General features: G+C 45.4%; 3 protein-coding genes across 27 annotated transcripts in view; all 3 read right to left on the reverse strand.

The window, feature by feature from the left end:
- Positions 1-2097: 2097 nt before the first annotated feature.
- LOC110495761 (uncharacterized) lies at positions 2098-8174 on the reverse strand. 3 transcript variants are annotated; one of them, XM_090208009.1, is made up of 9 exons: positions 8044-8130; positions 7718-7823; positions 6719-7567; positions 6368-6567; positions 5836-6112; positions 5575-5693; positions 5375-5422; positions 5194-5283; positions 2098-5039 (listed from the first exon to the last, which is right to left on the reverse strand). In XM_090208009.1, exons 3-9 carry the CDS (start codon positions 7544-7546, stop codon positions 2768-2770), a joined length of 3834 nt encoding a protein of 1277 aa, XP_090064135.1. In that variant the 5' UTR covers positions 7547-7567; positions 7718-7823; positions 8044-8130; the 3' UTR covers positions 2098-2767. The 3 variants fall into 3 exon arrangements, with proteins under 3 accessions (XP_090064135.1, XP_090064134.1, XP_021426848.3); XM_090208008.1 differs by having other exon boundaries at positions 6719-7601; positions 8044-8126; XM_021571173.3 differs by having other exon boundaries at positions 7718-8174.
- Positions 8175-8338: 164 nt separating this feature from the next.
- On the reverse strand, positions 8339-14682 carry LOC110495762 (sentrin-specific protease 2). Of its 12 annotated transcripts, none has more exons than XM_021571174.3 (16): positions 14169-14682; positions 13695-13756; positions 13462-13571; positions 13228-13297; positions 12961-13042; positions 12662-12842; positions 12439-12545; positions 12258-12343; positions 12041-12168; positions 11821-11943; positions 11581-11712; positions 11286-11492; positions 10274-10353; positions 10061-10145; positions 9813-9908; positions 8339-9715 (listed from the first exon to the last, which is right to left on the reverse strand). In XM_021571174.3, the coding sequence occupies exons 1-16, from the start codon at positions 14318-14320 to the stop codon at positions 9653-9655; spliced, it is 1764 nt and encodes a 587-aa protein (XP_021426849.3). In that variant the 5' UTR covers positions 14321-14682; the 3' UTR covers positions 8339-9652. The 12 variants fall into 12 exon arrangements, with proteins under 12 accessions (XP_021426849.3, XP_021426850.3, XP_090064150.1 ...); XM_021571175.3 differs by having other exon boundaries at positions 11821-11940; positions 14169-14656; XM_090208024.1 differs by having other exon boundaries at positions 11821-11940; positions 13478-13571; positions 14169-14561.
- Positions 14683-16530: 1848 nt separating this feature from the next.
- LOC110497083 (pericentrin) overlaps positions 16531-22060 on the reverse strand; it is a 37389-nt gene continuing 31859 nt past the window's right edge. For 4 of the 12 annotated variants that reach the window (XM_090208018.1, XM_090208013.1, XM_090208016.1 and 1 more), the window contains 14 exons: positions 21688-22016; positions 21507-21609; positions 21239-21417; positions 20957-21163; positions 20714-20884; positions 20396-20556; positions 19382-20267; positions 19059-19262; positions 18713-18895; positions 18370-18584; positions 18182-18264; positions 17953-18085; positions 17698-17819; positions 16531-17042 (listed from right to left, as the gene is read on the reverse strand). In XM_090208018.1, the coding sequence (XP_090064144.1) occupies positions 16999-17042; positions 17698-17819; positions 17953-18085; positions 18182-18264; positions 18370-18584; positions 18713-18895; positions 19059-19262; positions 19382-20267; positions 20396-20556; positions 20714-20884; positions 20957-21163; positions 21239-21417; positions 21507-21609; positions 21688-22016 (3020 nt within the window). In that variant the 3' untranslated portion in view covers positions 16531-16998. Of the gene's footprint in view, positions 17043-17697; positions 17820-17952; positions 18086-18177; positions 18265-18369; positions 18585-18712; positions 18896-19058; positions 19263-19381; positions 20268-20395; positions 20557-20713; positions 20885-20956; positions 21164-21238; positions 21418-21506; positions 21610-21687; positions 22017-22060 lie in introns of all 12 variants that reach the window. The other 8 variants (XM_090208015.1, XM_090208019.1, XM_090208014.1 and 5 more) reach the window with 5 other exon arrangements.

Below are 22060 nucleotides of genomic sequence, written 5' to 3' on the forward strand. Positions count from 1 at the left end.
GGACCTTGGCGTTACTCTGGACCCTGATCTCTCTTTTGACGAACATATCAAGACTGTTTCAAGGACAGCTTTTTTCCATAACATTGCAAAAACTACGTAACATTGCAAAAACCCAGAAACTTTCTGTCCAAAAAAAATACAGAAAAATGAATCCATGCTTTTGTCACTTCTAGATTAGACTATTGCAATGCTCTACTTTCCGGCTACCCGGATAAAGCACCAAATAAACTTCAGTTAGTGCTAAACACAGCTGCTAGAATCTTGACTAGAACCCCAAAAAATTGATCATATTACTCCAGTGCTAGCCTCACTACACTGGCTTCCTGTTAAGGCTAGGGCTGATTTAAAGGTTTTACTGCTAACCTACAAAGCATTACATGGGCTTGCTCCTATCTATCTTTCCGATTTGGTCTTGCCGTACATACCTACACGTAAGCCATGGTCACAAGACACAGGCCTTCTTATTGTCCCTAGAATTTCTAAACAAACAGCTGGAGGCAGGGCTTTCTCCTATAGAGCTCAATTTTTATGGAATGGTCTGCCTATCCACGTGAGAGACGCAGACTCGGTCTCAACCTTTAAGTCTTTATTGAAGACTCATCTCTTCAGTAGGTCCTATGATTCCGTGTAGTCTGACCCAGGGGTGTGTAGGTGAACGGAAAGGTACTGGAGCGACGATCCGTCCTTGCTGTCTCTGCCTAGCCGGTTCCCCTCTCTCCACTGGAATTCTCGGCATCTAACCCTATTACAGGGGCTGAGTCACTGGCTTACTGGTACTCTTCCATGCCGTCCCTAAGAGGTGTGCGTCACTTGAGTGGGTTGAGTCACTGACATTATCTTCCTGTCTGGGTTGACGCCACCCTCGGGTTCGTGCTGTGGGGGAGATCTTTGTAAGCTATACTCAGCCTTGTCTCAGGGTAGTAAGTGGTGTGGGGGCTGTGCCTTGGCAAAGTGGGTGGGGTTATATCCTGCCTGATTGGCCGGGTCTAGAGGTATCGTCGGACGGGGCCTCAGTGTCTCCCGACCTCTCCTGTCTCAGCCTCCAGTAATTATGCTGCAATAGTTTATGTGTCGGGAGGCTAGGGTCAGTCTGTTATACCTGGAGTATTTCCCCTGTCTTATCCAGTGTCCCATGAGAATTTAAGTATGCTCCCTCTAATTCTTTCTCTCTGCGGATCTGAGCCCTAGGACCATTCCTCAGGACTACCTGGCCTGATGACTCCTTGCTGTCCCCAGTCCACCTGGTCGTGCTGCTGCTCCAATTTCAACTGTTCTGCCTGCGGCTATGGAACCCTGACCTGTTCACCGGACGTGCTACCTCGTCATGGACCTGCTGTTTTCGACTCTCTCTCTCTACCGCACTTGCTGTCTCAAACTCTGAATGATCGGCTATGAAAAGCCAACTGACATTTACTCCCAAGGGGCTGACCAGTTGCACCCTCTACAAACACATTATTTGACCCTACTGGTCATCTATGAACATTTGAACATCTTGGCCATGTGCTGTTATAATCTCCACCCAGCACAGGCAGAAGAGGACTGGCCACCCCTCAGAGCCTGGTTCCTTTCTAGGTTCCTGCCTTTCTAGGGAGTTTTTCCTAGCTATGGTGCTTGCTGTTTTGGGTTTTAGGCTGGGTTTCTGTATAGCACTTTGTGACAATGGCTGATGTAAAAAAGGGCTTTATAAATACATTTGATTGCTTGATGATGCTGTAGGTGTTATTGAAGGTGAGAGTCAAATATTAGAAAAGGCTTTTACACCTAGATCACACCTACAGCGTCATTGCCCAATATGGTACGCAGCATCATCTGGATGTGTGCAACCAAAAGGTCAACATTTACCTTCTCGATTTCAACTGTTGTTTTCCAACCTTACCCAATATACACGTCACTTATCATATTTCTAATCTACAAAAATTCGAAATGACTAACCGATTGAACAGCTTTAAATATGTGAAAAAAAGGTTGTCCCTACCTTGGACTAGCTCCAGGGATGTGGACCAGGCCACTGGTTCTAATGTTGTTGATGCCTGAGGCTTGAATCTCACTGTGGTTGTTTTTCTAGTTTCAAATATGTTTTATTATGAAGCATTGGTATCCATGTATACAATTGTACTGTTTATTCTGTGAGTGTCATTTTTACACGAGACAACAGTAATATACACAAAATTATCACAAGTATTACCACGCAATATTATTGCAAGAATGTATACATCAAGAACAGTATGAAAGGAAAAGCCTCGAGTCAAAATAAACGCTGTGGTTGTTTTCTAACGATTTCTTTTCTAGTTTAAAGATTAGTGGGCAAATCTGTTTTGGTTCAGTCTTTGCTTTTAGTTAAATTACATTTGTGAGTGTAATGAAAACAAATACCCTGAAATTAGCATGGATACTATGACTGCAGGAATAACCTTTGTACAAAACACATACATTTTTATTACATTGTCAACAACCACAGAAGTACAACCAGAACAACTAAATACAAAATGAGATAAGACTAACAAATACACTAAATCCACAGTGGACACAATGACAAACACAAGAAGGTTGCTGGGATTATGTACATATCAAATGAACAAGGTGGAGAAGACAATTGCTAAGACAAAAGCCTGGTATGTACAATTACAGTAAAACGAATACAGAAGACGAGGCAGACTATTCCCCACCCATTAAGTTAGGGTTATAACCTTTCACAAAAAAATTAATTATTCCTGAGACGTCATGTTGTGGAGTTTGTTATTTTGATAAGTAACATGCGTCTACCTACCTATCCATCCTCTTCGGCAGATTTAACATCTAATGGAGCACATTTGGCCGCTACCTCAGCCAGGCACTCCAGGCTTTTCCGGGTGTGACTACATATGTCTGCCGGTATCCTCCTGTTAACAACTATTCTGATCACTCGTGTGGGTTGTTTGTTTGTGTTGCCTATTTCAGGTGTTGCAGCAGGTTCAGGGTCCTGGTTTGTGTCGTGTACTTGAAGCATTGAAACAGATTTGTTTGCCCTCATTCTAGTGTCAACTATTCTTATTACCCGGGTCTGAAAGTCACTCATTTTGTACCTTTTAGCAAGTTCCATGTCTGTGCAGCATCTTTTGGGCGCGGAAGCGGTTTCCTTGTCTGTGTTGGTTACTTGAATGTGTTCCTTTATCGTTTCCATTATCTGAGACGTTTGAGCAAGTTCTGCTTTTGTTTCGTTTGCTTGAGGCCTTCGAACAGGTTCTTTGTCAGTCCTCTCTGCCGTTGAAGTGGTTTCCATGATGGTCCTGCCTAACTTACCAGGTTCCATGTCCGTGCAGCTTAATTGGGGCATTTGAACGAGTCCCTCCATTGACCCCCCACTCAGTCTTTGAACAGGTTCAAAGTTTTCTGCACTTACTTGAACAGGTTCATTGTTCATCTCACGTATTTGGGGCATTTCAGCAGCACTACAGCTTTCCATCCTATTGACAATAATTTTTATTTCCCGGGTAAGAGCAGATTCTTTGCCTGTTTTGCTTATTTTATGCATTGAAGGGGTTTCCTTGCTTGTGTTGATCACTTGAGCAAGTTCTTTCCTTGGCCTGCCTCTTTTGCGCTTTGGAATAAATTTCATTTGATCTAGTGTTTCAGGTGTCTTTGCAGGTACTTTCGTTGTCTGATTTACTTTAGCCTTTCCAGTGAGTTTTTGGGGTTCAGCGGGTCCTTTATTTGTTTCCCGTCCTTCGATACGTTGCCGATTCATTTCACCAACTTGAGGCATTAGACCGGCTTCTGTGTGTAAGTCGGTTTCTTGAGACATTTCAATTGGTCCCTTCCTTGTCCGCCCTCTTTTAGATGTTACAGCAGGTGCCATGCGTGTGTCCATTTTCTGAAGCATTTCGGAGGGTTCCTTGTTGGTTTGGGTTATTCTGGGCATTTGAGTTAGTTCTTGGTTTGTGCCGTATACTTGGGGAACTTGTCTGGGTCTCTTCCTTGATCTCATGCTACTGGGCATTAAAGTGGTGTCCGCGTTTACCTCGCTTACCGGAATGGGTTCCATGCAAGTGTCGGTTAATAGCGGAATTTGAACAAATCCCTTCTTTGGCCTCCCATTCTTGGCCTGTACAACTGATTCTTTGTTTGTCTCAGCAAGTTTAATGTCTGGATTGCTTACTTGAATGGGTTTGTTTTGTGTGTCAGTTACCTGGGGCGTTTGGACAGGTTTCTTCCTTGGACTTCTGAGCTTGTGAGCAGGTTCCAAGTGTGTGTCGGTTATTTGTGGAGTTTGAGTGTGTTCTATGTTTGTTTTACTTACTTGAGCAAGTTCCTTCCTTGGCCTGCCTCTTTTGGGCATTATAATTTGTTCCATGTTTGTCTCGCTCATTATAGACATTTGAGCAAGTTCCTTCCTTGGCCTGCCTCTTTTAGGAATCTTCATTTGTTCCATGCATGTCCTGCTTATTACAGACATTTGAGCAAGTTCCTTCCCTGGCCTGCCTCTTTTGGGCATTTTAATTTGTTCCATGATTGTCTCGCCCATTACAGACATTTGAGCAGGTTGTACATTTGTCTCACTTATATGAGCAGGTTTCTTGTTTGTATCGCTCAATTGAACGGGTTCCACGTGTGTGTTGTCTACTTGAGACGTTTGAACGGGTTCCACGTGTGTGTTGTCTACTTGAGACGTTTGAACGGGTTCCACGTGTGTGTTGTCTACTTGAGACGTTTGAACGGGTTCCACGTGTGTGTTGTCTACTTGAGACGTTTGAATGGGTTCCACGTGTGTGTTGTCTACTTGAGACGTTTGAACGAGTTCCACGTGTGTGTTGTCTATTTGAGACATTTGAACGAGTTCCACGTGTGTGTTGTCTACTTGAGATGTTTGAACGACTTCCATGTTTACCTTAATTATATGAGAAGTCTCCATGTCTGAACGGTGCGCGCCAGTTGCGTTTACTACTGGAGGCGATTGAGCAGGTTTCTTTTTCGTCATCTTCCTTCTCTTGAGATTTTGAACAGGTTTTTCCTTTGCCTCCCTTTTGTCCTCACTGTTCTTCGTCCATCGACTCAATGTAGGTCTGTGAAGGCATGAGAGGGACAGGAAGACACTTGTAGGTTATAGCCTTGAGATAAGAGCAAATGGTTGAAGTGAAAACCTGTATCCACAGGTCCTCAACCGAAATTCAGTTTGATTACTACAGCTCTGTAGAGGATCACTTCTCTATAACTTACTTCTGGACTTTGTGGTAACCATGTTCTTTGATCAGATTCTGGTACTCCCGGGAGTCAGGCCTCTGAGTAGGGCCTTGGTAGTCGTCGCTCCTGCAGTGGACACGAGAGGAGAAAGGTCAAGGGGCACAATAAGAGAGGGATCATCATCAAACACAAACACATCAAAAACACAGATTCTCACCTGGAGCAAGATCTGGAGTCAGGTCTGGAACTCCGATCGGACGAGGACCTGAGGGCACATAGATAAATAAAGGAGAATCTCATCAATTAGCTCCAGTTAATCCCACCTTTCTGTGCGAGGTAGTTTTATGGACAGACTTTGTGGTTATCAAAAGAGTAGCTACGGACTGCTAACCCCTCCCTCCAGGAAATGGTTCTTACCCGTCTCTGGAGTGGGATTGGTCTGAGAACGGGTTCAGAGAGTGTGTCGGAGAGGAACTGGGATACTCTTCAGAACAACTCAGAGTCCGACTCTCATCCTCAGATCTACAAAAGGAGTCCTGCAGGAACCACAAATGAATAAGAGCCACACCAGAACAAACCAAGGGGAAATTATTTTCAAAAATAATTTAATACAGACACCAAGAGACATACAAAAGTAAACAAACAGAATACTTTTTCTGCTGAGGGAATAGAACTTACCCCAGGTTCCTCCACCCCCTCTGTCCGGTCCTGCTGAGGTGGATCAAAGCCGGTTGTCAGCCTCTCTGCGTGTCTCCTGGTAGAGGCAGCACCGGGACACACCCCCAGGGCACTGAGGGCTTTCAACACGCTGAGAGGACAGCCCTGTTTCCAGAACTCGACCCCCAGAGAGGCCTGGATGAAGTTGCACTTCTGCATGGAGGTGTAGAGGACGATGGCCAGGATAAGCCCCGCCCTCTGGCTGACCATATCACCTGCTGCCTCTTCTGTCCTCGGGCTTCAAAAGAGATCAATGGAGAACATGTTACAACAAATGTATGCTTTCATGCACACAGAGAGCAAGTCATTAATAATGAACAGCAGTCACATAATTCAGCCCTGTGGAACCCCGTTTTCAAGTACAAAACAGAATTTTAAATGTACATTTTTTGAAATAAAACTGTTGTGACCCCCATACAATATAAAACGCTTTGATCATCTGGAAAAGTACCTACAATCAATTATTATTAATTGATTAGCTCTGATCTCTCACCGTTTAATTTCCCTTGCTCCCATCATAACCTGCGTCCTGATGGGGTTGGGTTTGGGGAACATGGCCCTAAGACAGGCCAGGGTCATAGGGGCCTTTTCTTCCCCCCACACTAGAACCGCGTCCCAGGAAAATCCACTCACACTCGCCTCAGTCAGCGGCTGACGCAATGGCCCACGTTGGTCCTTCATCAATACCTTACTCTGGTAAATCAGACAAATGGATCAATCATACATTTCTTTGCCAAACATTTCGTCAACAACGACACTCACACCCGATGAGCCATAAACTGCCAGTAGCCTATAAACAAATACATTCTTTAAATGAATGATGTTATGTTAAAACAACAATTACCTCCTGGGCGATGACCTCGGCGAGGAAAATGGTCATGGCTTCTCTAGCTTTGGTCTTCATCAGGGACCTGAAGGCCTTCAGGTGCTGGTGGCTGTGCATGTAATGCAGGGCCTTGGCATGAGGGCCAAACCCATAGCTCTGCTTAGTCTTGGAGAAAGGGAGCTTCTTCTTCTTGGGCCTTATACCTTCGTCAACGGGGAACGGAGACAGGAGTGTGGAGTGTGTTGTAGGTTGGGGTGCCTTCGGACATCTTTTTGTTGTCCTCTCTCCAAAGGAGAACAGAGAACTGATCTGATTTGAAGTTTGACTTGATAATGTGGAGGAATTTACTTGATTTGATGGTGTTGAAGAGGAGTGTGTGGTTGGGGCTATGTGCGTTTGAGGTCGTCTGATGGCCGTTGAATGGGATTCTGGGGAACGAGAAGTCAAGGTGGTCCATTTCTCTCCGTCCCACTGACGAACTGGCCTCCGTTTGTTTTTTTTAGAAGCAATGCACTCCTCTATGGATAACGAGGATGGGTTGGTTATAATTGGAGTTTGATTGGATAATGTTGTGGATGAGCTTGGTATTTCGGCACGGGGCTTTCGATGTCTGCCAACTTTTGTTGGCAAATCTGACCAAGTCCAAAGCTTCCCATCCTGCTTGGTTTTCCTTCTGAGCACACCCAGACAGACCCAGCAGAGGAAGGATGAGTCATCAGGAGTGATGTCAAAGACTAGCTGGAAGGTCTTGGGGCTGGTCAGCGTGGTGACTTTCCTCCTGTTGTAACCCTTGGGCCCCCTCACAAACCTCACCCCACAAATGCAACACGTCTCTGACTGAGACATTGTGGTGGAAATGTCAGAGTGCTTTAAAAGAAAAGGGACAAAAAGGGGCTGATGGCTGTTAATCGAAGAATGATAACATATTAATAAATCTCACATTGCAATTGTTAAACAATTCTCCTGTGGGGGAGCAGATAGAATGTATGTATGGTTTTAGAAACAAAGCAGACTCACAGCGGATCCTTCCAGTGGGACGCTACCATCCAGAAAAAGCCCCGGTGTAAGTACTTTTCTCACATTAATCGACCGTGATTTTCAAAAACATTAAGCGGGGCACGCCCTGGTTAAAAAGACACCTTCCATTGGCAAATTGATGAAAATATCGTAAAGGGATAAATATGATAACATTTTCACTTCCCGCCAGCTACATGCCAAATATTGCAAACAAACTACACTACCACAGAACAACGATTTTGCACTGGAGATCACACAAATACGGTCATATAAAATGACGGCCCTTTGTCAGGTATATCAAACATAGATTAAGGCAAATACATTACATTTCAAACTACTTTAAGTAAGATAACTCTTGAAAGTAATATTGCGTAGAAGTCGGTCTGTTTCGATGGTCCAATTTTTGTGCAGTCACGCATGCGCCGGGCTTCTCCCTCATACAAAAAAATGGTTGACTAGACGCCAAAAGTCACAATACTGCCACCTGTAGGTTTGGAGTATAATGAAACATAGCTCGTATACAGCTTCCATAAACAAAGGATATCCACACACTAAGACAGAAATGCCACTCACACTCATAAATGACATGACAGTGATTAGTCAATAACACAAGCAGATCCATTTCTTTCCTTCTGATCTTTATTACATACAAAAACATGACTGAGGTTGTCAGCACGGCTCTATGCACGCATGAATAATAGCAGCAGAAATACACACAATGTAATACGCAGTGTAATGACCAGTGCATAAGCAGTACTAGCCTGGTCCCAGATCTGTACGCGCTTTAGCCAACTCAGCTTCCTTTGCCGTCCCAGACATGTTAGCTACAGGGTTACCATCACACTGAACACCACAGGGGAGTAAGCTAAAGCACATACAGATTTTTTGCCAAGGGCCTATTGGAAATGGAACCCTATATAAATGCACCACTTTGAGTCATAGGGATCAATTTCAGAGGCAGACCCAAGCTAAAGCAGTACAGACTCATTAGAAATTCTTCTCTACATGCCTTTAATGAAAACTCATACAATCCAATAGAACTGCTATAAAGTTCATGGCAAAAACGTCTACACGGATGCTGTTACTGCTGGATTAAATTATATACATGCCATAAAAGAAAAGCCTTCCGCATCAAATAAATAAACTATTGTTACACATTTAGGATTTAAATGATTTGTCCCCATCTGTTAGTGGTGGTGAGGGATTAAGATGGGGTCCTGCTCTGCTAGAGATGGCACACCTCACACTCCGGTCTCTCTTCCAGTCCAGACAAAATTAAAGCAGCTAAACTCAGCTACACGCACCAAAACATGTCCAAAAATATTTACATAAATAAACGCACACATGCAGCCTTCTTGTGTCTGCCTTCGTTGATGATTCAACCATAAATTAAGACATTCAATAACACTCATAACATATGCCTCAGTTGTCACTCCACTTTCTACTAGTCATAAAAATAAAGTACCTAATATAAACATATATACACACACAAAACACTCTGGTTTCACACAGAAAGCTTGTTCCAAGTTTAAGATAGCATCTACAACAGCAGGGATCTTCAAGCGTGCAACTGCTTCCTCATTTAGTGTTTTCTAGAAGTATGACAGAGACCCTCTCTGGAGTCCAAGGCACTTCAGGATGTATCTGAACACAATCAATTACAAACCGTTCCTTTGTAACCTCTATTCTTCAGAGAGCACCCACCCTGTCTTCACTACCAGGACTACACTTCTACCCACTGATGGAGGGTAAGAGGTCATACTGTGGTCCATAGCTTTGGTCCTTTAAGTCTTTTTCATTTATTGCTTTTGTGCTTCTTAGTTGTCCTTCCTGTTGTAGTTTGGAGGCTGTGTAGTAGTCATGCCTGATGTCATTGTTTGTTAGCATTTCTGTTGTAATGGATGTTCTGCAGCTGAAATGTCTTTTTATGTAGTCCTACAGAAGCCTCTGGTTGAGAATCTCCCAGATCATCAGCTTCCTGAACAGGGGCATGTGACACTGAGAAGAGCGAGTGAGAGACATCAGTGTGTGAGTGAAAAATAGATTGTATGAGTGTACACCAAGTGAGTATGATAGGCCATCGCAGGCTATGTACCTGTCGGAAGTTGAGAGGCCGCCCCTGGGCGATATAGTCAGCATATTTACAGGCAAACACTCCACAATCACTGCCATTCTTCTGTTGAGGGATCTCCTACACACACACACACACGGGATCCTGGTGAAAAGCAAATCACTAGAGAACGGATGCTATTTCTGACAGCCCTAGACGCAATCTGTATACATTCAAGACAAAATAGGAACAACAAAGATGATTAGATATGTATTTCTGTCTCTGTAATTTACACTGGGCCTCAAGCTGCCCACTGTCCACTTGCACGCGTCCAGATCTCGGTCCTTCCTGGCCTTGTGCTCCTCTCTCAGATACAGCCTGGACAGGGTTGGACGAACCAAATACATGTAACAGGATTACAGAATGAAATGACAAAAAAGATGGTCATCAGATTACAGGTACTTTTGTCAAACCAAATGATTACTGGAAGGGGACTGAGGACTCACAGTAAGAGGTTGCAGATGTCATCATGTCTCTGTCCCATAGAGTCATAGGACCTCACGGTCCTGGAGTTAAAGTTTATCACCTAGAGAAAGAAATAAACAAAGTCCACAGGTATCTACAAATGACCACAGAGAAGTACCAGTGGACTTTCTAAAGCAGTGGTCACCAACCTTTGAGTAACAATCACTTTGACTCAAAATGCAAGCCCAGATCAACCACTCAGATTTTTTATTTTTTTAACAGGACTTTAAAAAAAAACATAAGCCTATGCAACATTAACCAATTAAAAACAATTATGTAGCAATGAGGGTTGTGCTATAGTAGGCTATATTGGCTATGCTTGAATTGCTCTGCCAATGTTCTTCAGATGATTTTTCAATTATCTTTGTTTTGTTTTAAAACAATCACATCTACTCACGACCTCTCATGCTGTAAACACAGTCCTGTTCAAAGTGAATGGCACAGATCCATATACGGCAATGGTCTATTTGCATATAGGCCTACTGCATTGCTGATTGGTTATGCCGCACCAGTCTGTAGAGTATGGGCTGAGTCGTGCGTGTCAATGCAATAGAATCCTACTACAACGCTTTCTGCCTACAACAAAATCACTTGAATAGTTAGTTATATTTCAGTATGTTGCATTGAAAGTGGCTAGTATTGCATTGATTCAATCACAATTCCCACAGTAAAGGGAAATGTTGATAGTGTAAACTCTAGAAAGTTGAGTGATGTTCAATCTCGTGCTTCTCTGTGCAGGCTGATATTTCAGCGTGCAGCTTAGAGGGAACATTGCCTATATGTGCACTATGGGCCTGCCGGGTAGGCGGAGATCTCCCTTCAAACAAATTAAATGGTTCAAAATGGGAACACAGCCTTCCCAGTATAGGACTGCCGAATCAAGTGCAGAAATGTTTGGTGATTGACTAGGAAATCGACCAATCGGCCGTGATTAACCGGTTGGTGACCACTGTTCTAAAGTGAATGAAGCCCCGTCAATCTGGGGCGATTTACAGCCAGTGACCAGTGGACTCCCAGGTGCAGCGGAACCAGGATGATGTCATACTGGAAGAGGTCCACAGCTTTGGTCCATCGCTTCACGGCGGCGTGCCCCCCTCCATGTAGTTTGGGGAAGAAGAAAGTACTGAAGGAGTAGACCTTCAGCCCTTGCCCCGCACTACTGCTATGAATCATTACTAGGGACAGGTAGAAGTTAATCACCTGAGAGACAGAGAGGGAGAGTTTTTTGTTAGACTCACACACACACACACACAAGCAACCTCAAACTTAACAGCCAACAACCAAACACCTCATCGTTGAGCCAGCTCCCTTCCTGTAGAGAGGCCAAGTCTCTCTGTGTGATGCATAGCTTGAAGGCTGAGCTCAGGACCAGGTTAGGATCCCTCTGGGACAGGGCACGACTAACCTCCACAGCCATCTCCTACACACACAGTTTGAAATAAACAGAATGAAAACAGACCCATAGAATACGAACCCTCATGTCAACACACTACACAGACATACCATTATAGGGAAAAAGAACACTCACCTTGCTGAACCTGGGGAGCTCCTCAGCACTGTTGAGTGTGTCAGTGTGTGTTGGCTTCTCTCTGTCAACCAGGTTGAGTCTTGCTGCCACCTCTGCAGAGAGATCCAGCTCTGGCTGCTTCTGCTGGAGGGAGAGAGACTTTATAACAACCTTAGAATGCTTCATAGCAGCCTTATGACTCTTCCTAGCATCCTTACTACAGTTCATAAGTGTGTCCTACCGTTGCATTACTGGCAGGTTGTGTATCCACAGCTGCGCTGAGAGGCTTACTGAGCCACAACTCTCCTCTCATGTCTCTGGTTTGTTTGGCTGAGGATGTATCTCTCCACATATACACACTGGGGTTGCCTGCAGATAGGAGGAGAAAACATTAGCCTAGGACAACAGCTTCCAATACATGAGAAAGGGGGGTGAGAGAGGCTGTGATAGTAGTCTACCTCTGAGGGGTCCTGTCTTTGGGGTCACAGACTCATAGGTTCTTCCCAAAATGGCCATTCTATGTCCATCCTGTGTAAATGTTGCCCTGTGAGGAAGCGAAGAAAACAGAGGTTTGTAAAAGCTAGCTAACCGAACCACTGGAATTAAAACTATAATCTCACACTCTCCATCACCACTCACCCCTGGGGTTTGGTGCGGGTGAAGGGCAGCGGTTGGCTCTTGCTGTATTTATCGGACACCATCTCCAGAAGCCGTCTGTAGTGCTCCTTATCACTCTCCTTCAGAGCCTGGAAACAGAACACACAGAACACCTGACAACTACTGACATACCTGGCATGGCATTTAATAAAAAACAGGATCAATCACAGGGTTGATTTTAATTTCAAACTCATTCTTAACTCACCTCCTCCACTGCCAAGCACTGTCTGTGGGTGCGGTTAGAGGTGGGCGGGGGTAGGTTTGAGCTGGGGGGTCCTGTCCCAACCCCCAGGGTAGGCCGACTGGGCAGGAGCTGGAGGGAGCGTCTCTGGGGCTCGTCTCCGTCTCTCCCTTTGTCTGGGTTCCCTGGACCCAGCACTGAGCCACTGAAAACAAGACAGAGGACACAACGTTTAAAGGAAGAACACATATCCCACATATGTAGAACCTTTGTGTTAAAGCCCCAGAACTGAAAGTATGCAGTAGACAGAAGAGGAGACCTACCTGTGTTTTCTCAGAGGGGGAGAGGCTCCCTGGAGGAGGCCCAGCCCCCCCCGCTCCCTCTGTCCTCCTACTGTTGGTTTCTCTGGAGACATGGAAAGAGGGATAAACAGGTTGAAGCCACCACTTGACCTGTCCCCTCTGCTGTTACACATACATTACATACTATGATGTTGTAATGTACAACACAGCTGTCCTCCTTCCTTATCGATCAAACAATCAGAGCCCTCGTTGCTCACCCATTTTCCAATCAGAGCCCTCGTTACTCACCCATTTTCCAGTCAGAGCTGCTCATCCATGAGGTGTGAAGTTCATCTATTCCCATCAGGCCCACGGGGCCCTACATAATAGGAGTGATTTAGGACATAGTCAGATGTGAATATTGTGCAGCTATTGCACAAACATTTTAACTTTTATATACTGGTATGTGTCTTTCAGTCAGAGCAGTGGTTTATGAGTGTGTTGTGTACAGTACTAGAACGCACCACTGGTACACAATCATACCTGGCTTGCTGTGTACCTTCTGTTTCTCTCACTGGCAGGAGACAGTGGGTCCCTCAGTCTCAGCAGCCCAGCCACCCCTGCTACAGTCTTCTTCACAAAACTAATGATGTCTATGACAATGAGAGAGTACAGTACAGATGTAGTAAGTTCAAAGCTAACTAACTAACGTTAGTTACAATGACAATTAATTATAAGAACAGTGTTTAAAAGTTATTGGTAATAGGTTACCATACCTTTTCTCCGTCTCTTGATCGCCACTGGTTCACTCTGGCTAACATTTCCTGAAACATGAACGCTGTAACAGAATGTAAACACGTTTACTCAACAACAATGAACAGTAACTACCTGACAGTAACTAGCCAGATAGTAAAGTTACATTTGTTAGCTACAGTAAGTTTGTTACATTTATTCATTTATACAGTACCTTGTTATTTGGTACGTTAGGAAATATTTAACTAATGTCTAGTAAGTGGCGCGAGGAAAGCGTTAGCTCGCCTTGTTTATTTTTGAAGCAAGCAGCTAACACCAACTGGAATGAATGACAATTGTTGCTAATAATTAGCTAGCTAGGTTAGCGAACTTGGGTGACATGTTAGCGGTTAGCAAGTTGACTGGCTAGCGTTTGCCAGCTAGCTTACTAACGCGTTACGTAAACAGCTACACAGAGCACACAAGCACCAAATACAGTACATGTGCTAGTCACCGACCTCTGGTAGTTCCTTTTGGTTGGCCTGGCGTTGCTATCCTGCCGTTGCGAGTCTATCTCCCCGCCAACGTTCAAACCAGGCCAACCGGAATGTTTTTGCCCGGTTATAGGCTCGAAAAGCGACGATAGTCCGTCAACTACCCATCCGTACATCACAGACAGATACGAGAGAATGGAAACTTCCTCGTACGGTCGGGCCAGGACTAACTGCGGTTTAAAATGCAAACTCAGTGGGCACGAATGTTCTACCTGCGCCAAACCACCATTCGCCTTCTATCTAGCACAGTTAGCCTAGCATTTAGCTTCGTGTTGAAATGACTGGCGTGAATGTACACAAACGTGAAGACCGTAAACTGTAGGGGTAAAACGTCAGACTTCCACGTCCGGTCTACTTGGATATGTTACTCTTATGCCGCGTTCCCTTACTAGTTGCAACTACGAAACTCGGAAATGTATGACTTGCTAAGCGGTTGACATCGGCACATGTATAAATACAATCAGTTAGCAAACATTTCGGAGTTTCCTAGTTCCGACTAGTATTTGAAAGCAGCATTAAACTGGATACTGTGACATGTAAAAACATCGCAGCCAGTTTTCAATGTCTGTAAGTGCTCCGTTTTGCATATCATTGGTGTTGTGTGCTTATTTTTTCGTTGGATTGTCAAACAAATTACTTCAAAAAAGTAGGCTACCTGCGCAGTTCGATCCACCACAATTGATTTAGGTTATACTCTGTATTGGACCGCAAAGCCTAATGGCTATTTTCACCCCAAATTTAGACAAGTTTCTGTTTAGAATTTCGGCCATTTGTTCGTCAACTATATTTATACATGCAGCGTATCTTCTGTCATAACGTGTTGCCCTAGAAAACTAAATAAAATAGTGTTCGCCAGACTGTCTGACATCGATAGAATGAATGCATTAATCTAGTTATCACCATTAAAGTTTTCTGTTTCGTTTAGGGACCCGGGGAGAACGCAATAACTAAAACAAATGGGAATGGTTGGTCCTGTGCAGTGTCCAAATGGCATCAGTTTTAACGGTTTTTATTTAATTAAAAGCTGACAAAACACGTTTCTTTATATACTTTAGTTCGTTTTGGGAGCATATTTGATGTGGTTAAAAAACTGTCTGCATGCATAAGTGTCAAAGATAATACATTTGCATTTTCTCAAGAGATGCTGAAATAAATCATACACTGAACAAAAATAACGCAACAATTTCAAAGATATTACCGAGTTACAGTTCATATAAGGAAACCAGTCAATTGAAATACATTTATTGGGCCCTCATCTCTGGATTTCACATGACTGGGAATACAGATATACATCTGTTGGTCACAGATAACCTTTAAAAAAAAGTGTGCCACACCTGTCAAGTGGGTGGATTATTTTGGCAAAGGAGAAATGCTCACTAACAGGGATGTAAATACATTTGGGCACAAAACTCTCGCTTTTTGTGTGTATGGAACATTTCTGGGATCTTTTATTTCAGCTCATGAAACATGAGACCAACACTTAACTGAAATAAACGCAACATGTAAAGTTCTCCACTCTTGTTCCCGAGGCAAATGCAAGATATTTGTTTATTATTTTAATGCAAGACACGCATAAATTCTGCAGTTTATATTATGGCACATGTGAGATTATATGGAGTCAGTGTCCAGATTTCAATTACTACTCTATTTAACCCATATTCATTTAAATTAGGAATATTCTGCTTATTCATGTCCACAGGGTTACTCGTGAACGGGAAATCAAAGGTGCATGTAAACAGTTTATACGGAATAAGACCTTAAACAGGATGAGCTACTATCTGGAAAACTGTGCGCATGTAAAACGGTACCAGTTCCACTCGACTAACCAATGACTTACCTTGTATGCCCTGAATGATTTCATCATTTAATGGGCATCTCAGTGATTTAAGCCCCAGATGAAATTGTTGCTGATAAACATTCTAATATAGTATAGAAATGGTTTAATCTATAATTACCAGAGCACCAATAAATGTCATATCAGTGATTTGACCCCTATGTGAACTGTCATGATCTGCAGTGTAACTGAAGACATAACTACCAAAGATTTGCTACCAAAGATAACTACCAAAGATTTGCTGGTTAAGATTGTTTGCCCCGTCTGTGAAACTGTCAGTCTCATTTTGAGATGGTAAATACATGTGCGTCCAAAGCGCCCCAGAACTAATCACCAGCGTTAATGAATGATTAACTAAGTAAAATGGAGGTGTGTTTGTACCACCATCAGTTTTTGATCAACCCACAAGCTAACAATACTGTAAGTATTGATGTAAGTCTGTGCATGTCTGATCCTGCCTTAAAAAGATATACACCCAATGCGCAAGGCAGGTAATCACACAATTCAAATATTTATTGATTTTGTAGAAATGGTGATCTATAAAAAAATTGTAATTAAAATCATTGACAAAACATGTTCACCAGCTTTGATCTAGCTCAGAATTCCAGTCTGAAACTTGACACATTTATCCACATGAAACTTTAACAAATATTAACAGCGAACATATATACAGAATCAGAGATACAAACTTGAATAAAGGTCGGGTAGAAAAATATCGATCTAATACTTTCAAAAACACATGCATTCGGGTGAGAAGACCTCTTAGGATTTACTCGGAGGCCGACAGAAATATCTGTGGAAAAAAGTAATCGTAAAAAAATACATTCGTCTTTTTAAAAAAGTGTCTAACTTTCTAAATCAGATATTAGACAAATACATTCCCTTGTATATTTGAACACAGATGGATCATAAATATGTTGCATTGAAAGGAGGCATTCATACACGTCTTCATTCCTTCCTTCAGCAGTCAGACTTCTTGTGGTAGGAGAGAAGAGATGGAGAGTCTGGAGGAGAGAAAACAATGTGTCAGAACCAGATAAAAGGGCAACACACACTCTCCCTCTCACACACACAAACATAAAACATATGAACACTCAGGTGTCTGTGGAAAACACTCAGTACAGAAGAAAGCCATTCTAAAATGAACAATGGTCCATTGTGCCTGCTTACACTAGATTGTTCCCTACCCTGAGACGTGCATCCTGGTATTTGTAGTTTGTTCAGTATGGTGGGGGTGATATTAACGAAGCAGTGTATTCTGGTACTTGTAGTTAGGTCCTCACCTGGGCCGTACCAGTAGATGAGGGACAGACAGCTGAGGTACAGCCATGTCCTGTTCTCTTGCAGCCACAACTGCCGATAGCCAATCATATCAGGGGAACTTTGAGGTGGGGCTAAGTAATCCCTGCTAACTGGGTCAGGAGATGGGATTGGAGGTGGTGAGATTGATTGATCAGTTTGTCAGAGAGGAAGTGTCCATGGTAACAATGCCGTCCCCTAACCCAGGGATTGTGGGTAGTGGACTTGCCGTGGTACGATGCCATCACCAAGCTAAAGCCCCTCTTTCTCCCTGTCACCTCTGATCCCCCCCCCCCCCATCTCATTCAGTGAGTGTGTGCTCAACCATTAAGTGTAACCAGGGTGTGTGTGTGTGTGTACCTGGACGTGCAGCCCCCAGGCGTTGCTGTACGTTCTCCAGGTGGTGGATGTAGTCTGTCAGAGACCGCTCGGCATCCTGGGACAGAACACACTCAGAGGACAGGACCGGGTTGGAATACACTCTAGGGGGTACAAGAGGGGAGAATAAGAGAGAAGACAAGAGAAAGAAAGAAGAGGAAAAAAATTAAATCTCAAGCTGTCGTTAAAGAGATTTCCCCTCAAATGAATGGATGTTTACAATGGAAGGAGCAGTACCGGTTTTGCAGCCTGAAGAGTGATTTCATTGGTGAAACCACACCCTTACGGGTGGGGCTGCTGTCTCTAGTAGGTGGAGAGGAGTTGTGATTGGCCAGTGGCTGCTGCTGCCTCAAAACCTCAGTCCTGGAAGCTGAGAGTTAAATAGAAAGGTTACAAAAACTGTCCATGTACCTTGCCTGTTGTTGGTAATCCTATCTTCATCGCTCTGGATGTCTCTCACACGCACCTGTGCTGTGTCCGTTGACAGTGACAGTTGTTGTAACTCCTCTCCTGATGACTCTCTGCCACTTCCTGGTCAGGAACTTCAGTCTGGAGGAGAAGGACAGGGAAGGGTTAACATGCATGACACAATGACCCATTGCTCTAACATATAACACCCACCCACACACACGAGCAACACAACACCCAACCCACCGTGAGATGGCGATGACAGCTCGTACTGCAGCTCTGAAGCGTGAGAGGGGAGAGTGGGCGTGGGGGGGCGAGGGGTGCGCCCCCATCCGAGCGATAAGACAGAGAGTTGCCTGTTCACAGTCCTGAAAGCCCCCCAGCAGGAGCAGAAGGTAGCGCTTCTGGTAGACCAGAGACTTCCTAAAGCTCTCAGCCCGTAGATAGCGCTCATACAGTCGCTGGAATAGAGGGACAGACACACAAACAGGGTTAAAGGGACATCAAGACAAGGGACTTCACACCAGATGATCCATGGGGACTTTCAACCCAGAGGTCAAGTGTGTGTGTGTGCGCCCGGGTGGCTCACCTTGCTGTTGCTGAGGTCAGTGCTGGGCCGGTTCTCAGTCTCTGCCTGTCGTAGCTGTCGTTCCAGACAGGACAGGGTGTGTTTCAGGTTAACTGTCTCCTGACTTAGCTCTTTCACGCGGGCCGACAGGTCAGAGTTCTCCCTCAACAACCTCTCCCCCAGCACCGAGGAAGAAGACGAAGACTGCAAGCAGAGAGAAGTTGGTTACCATGGTTCTTATCAAACTCATTTATTGTAGTCGCAAATCCCCCCAAATACCATAAATACACTTAAAAACACTGCCAACTAGCTCGTCTCCCAGTGCATCATGTTGCTAAGCCAAGCTATGATCAGCCATTTCTGGTACCTGGTGGTTGTATAGGGCTGTGCTGGTCTGGTCTGGCCCAGTCGATGTGTTATTCTTGGGTTGGAATGGGCTAGAGTTGTACTGGTGTCGGTTGGACAGTCTCTCTGTGGCCATCTCTCTCTCCTCCCTCTCTAGCTCAGCCAGAGTCTGCTGGAGATGTCTCATCCTCTGCTGGTCCTGCTGCCACAATAACTCCAATTCACACTGCAGAGAGAGAGAGGGAAGAGAAAACAGGGAAGTAAACAAGAAAAAGATGGCATACTGAGACACAGTTGTATTACAAGTCAGACAGGCAATGCTAAAATGTTGCGTGAAAATCTCACCAGTTTGTTGCTGGTTCTCTCGTGTCGCCTCTCTCTCACCGTCTGCTCATGTCTCTCCTTCCTCCTCTCCCTCTCCCTCTGTTCCTCCCGCTCCCTCTCCTCGTCATTGACCGATCGAAGCCTCTCCCTCAGCACATTGAGCTCCGCCCCTAAGCGACCAGAACGCTCTCTCTCAGTCTCCAATGCTCGACTAGCCTCCTGCTTCTGCTCCTTGAGTGTCTCCATAGTAACTCGGAGGCGGGCTGCAGCATCCTGATCTCTCTGTGCCTCCTCTCTCCTCTTCCTCTCTTCCTCCTCTACTCTCCTCTGGTTCTGCAGAAGTTCCGCCCTCAGTCCATCTGTCACGGTGGCTAGCTCCTCCCCCTGCCTCCTCTCCTGCTCCAGTTGAGAGCGGAGCTCCGAGATGAACTTCCTGTCTCGGGACGCGTCCGCTTCTTGTCTGCGTGTGATGTCATCGAGACGCCGGGCGGAGCGCTCGCATTCCTCCTCCAGTTCCTTCATGTGGGCGTCGGCTAGGCGGGACTCGGCCTCTTTCAGGAAGTGTTCCAGCCGACTCTTTTCCTGTGACTGGAAAGTGTCGAGTTGCCGGGCGGAACGGGCACACTCCTCCTCCAGCTCCTTGTGGGCATCGGCTAGCCGTGTGTCGAGCTGTGATTGGAGGAGGTGGCCGCGGGAGAGTTCTATCTGGAGTTCCTGTCGGAGGTTACTAGAGGTTGTCCTCTCCTGGTCCAGCAGACCCCTCAGGGACACAACCTTTGATCTCTGCTGCTCCTCTTCCTTCTCCCGGAGGTGTGTGAGAGTTCTCTCCTGGTCCAGCTCCTGCTGTAGCTCCTGGACTCTGGTCTCCTCCCTCCTTACAGCCTCCTCACAGTCCTCTATACACAGCCTGGGAGTGGACACACACATCAGTATTTTTATTAATGTGTGTGCATACATAAATGTATGTATGTATGTATGTATGTATGTATGTATGTATGTATGTATGTATGTATGTATGTATGTATGTATGTATACCGGAGTTTAAGGATCTCGTTTTGTAGTTCCTGCTGGGTGCTGTGGGAGGAGTTAAGTCGCTCTCTGCTCTCCTCTAGTTCCGCCCTCAGCCTGGATAACACCTCCCCTTTAGATGACTCCTCCCCCTGGGAGTGCTGCAGCTGCAGACCCTGCTGCTGCTCCTCAGTGAGAGATGAGGCAGAGCGAGGGAGGGGAGAGCGTTATTTTTTCACTCTTTCAATTAAGCTAAGCAGATACAGTGAAGCTTCTTTTTTTTTACAGTATACAGGACTGCCTTAGTGGAGGACTGCCTTAGTGGAGATCACTCCAAACACACACCTGTCTCTGTAGCAGTGTTTCCAGCTGACGGAGGAGGTGGATGGAGTCTATCTCGGGGTGGGAGGAGAGAAAGGCCTGCAGCTCAGAGCGAAGCCCTGCCCTCTCACAGTCAAACACACCCCTTACTGCAGCCTGCAGCCCTCTGCTCCAACCAGCATCCACCGAGTTCTCCTGTTAAAACACACAGGAGGGTCAGTATGCACACATGCAGAAGTTAAGCACAGATCTCACACACACACTCACCGGTCTTTGTGCCATCCGACATAGCAGTTCTCTCAGAGCGATGACAGTTTCCTGTAACGCCCTCTTCTCCTGCTCCCAACACATTGGAGGAGCTTTAGAGTCTAACTGACAGATCGTCTGGTCCAATGAGAGGTGGTTAGAGGGGGCGTTACGCTGGGAGAGGGCGAGAACCCTGCAGCTCTCCTGGTACACTCTCTTCAACAGACCCTGGAAACACACACATAGTTTGGTATAGGGCTCATTTGAAACATTTAAGGCATGTGTGTGTGTGTGTGTTCATACTTGTAGTTCAGGAGACAACAGTTCGTCGTTGTAGCTCATACTCCCGGCGGCGCTGCCTGTGTGTGTGTTGGTTGCGGGGTTCATGCCTCGACAACGCAGGTACTCCAAGAACTGTGCGTCCAGCCTCTCTGTCTGCTCCAACTCTACCTTGAGTCTTACACCGAGCTCTGAACTGACATCTACACGACCGAGAGAAAGAGACAGACAGAGATTAGACACATGAACACAGACAGACAGGACCAACAAAAAGACAGACAAACAGACTTACTGCTGCCATATCCATCACTGGCCCACTCCGTTGCAGACAGAGGAGAGGCGGAGCCAAGAGATGAGGGAGGGGCCATCAGGTCCAGGGCTTCCAGCTCATGCACCTGACAGGTGAGAGAGGTTTAATATACATGTGTGTGTGTGTGTGTGTGGACACATTTCCCAACACTTTTTCCACCCACCTTGTCAGCGTCCATTGAGTCCAACATGGAGAGGTTGTCCGAGGCAGAGATGGACCCAGGGGAGTGGGTGCTGTGTGTGCCCAGCTCTGGGCTGATTGTCCCTGGACAGGACTGGTCTTTCCTTACCCGGGGGGAGGCTTTAGCCTGGAGCCCCAGGCCTGTGCTGTTTAAAGCACTGAGGTCAGACAGTCTAGAACCGTGGAGAACAGAGGGGTGGAACCTGTCCTCTCTGGTTCTCTCCTCAGAACAGTCCAGTCGACGGAGAACCTCAGGAGAACTCAGGGACCCGTTGCGAGACACACCATCCTGGAATCCTCTGGGCGTGACGTCTGGAGGAGGAAGATGATCACGGTCATCCAACAGCTCTGCACTC

The sequence above is a fragment of the Oncorhynchus mykiss genome, chromosome 18, assembly GCF_057628025.1.
Source record: "Oncorhynchus mykiss isolate SJ-2025 chromosome 18, ASM5762802v1, whole genome shotgun sequence".
Taxonomy (NCBI): Eukaryota; Metazoa; Chordata; class Actinopteri; order Salmoniformes; family Salmonidae; genus Oncorhynchus; species Oncorhynchus mykiss.

Bases quoted from the DNA above. Each gene is read 5' to 3' on its own strand.
- LOC110495761 (XM_090208008.1), bottom strand. From the start codon at position 7,746: ATGGTAGCGTCCCACTGGAAGGATCCGCT. The intron at 7,602-7,717 runs GTGAGTCTGCTT...TTCGATTAACAG, and splicing joins TCCCACTGGAAGGATCCGCT to CCATCAGCCCCTTTTTGTCC. The intron at 5,694-5,835 runs GTAAGTTCTATT...TGGTTCCTGCAG, and splicing joins AGGGGGTGGAGGAACCTGGG to GACTCCTTTTGTAGATCTGA.
- LOC110495762 (XM_021571174.3), bottom strand. From the start codon at position 14,320: ATGTACGGATGGGTAGTTGACGGACTATCGTCGCTTTTCGAGCCTATA. The intron at 13,298-13,461 runs GTATGATTGTGT...CCTATTATGTAG, and splicing joins GAAGGTACACAGCAAGCCAG to GGCCCCGTGGGCCTGATGGG. The intron at 11,493-11,580 runs GTGTTTGGTTGT...TCTGTCTCTCAG, and splicing joins GGAGCTGGCTCAACGATGAG to GTGATTAACTTCTACCTGTC.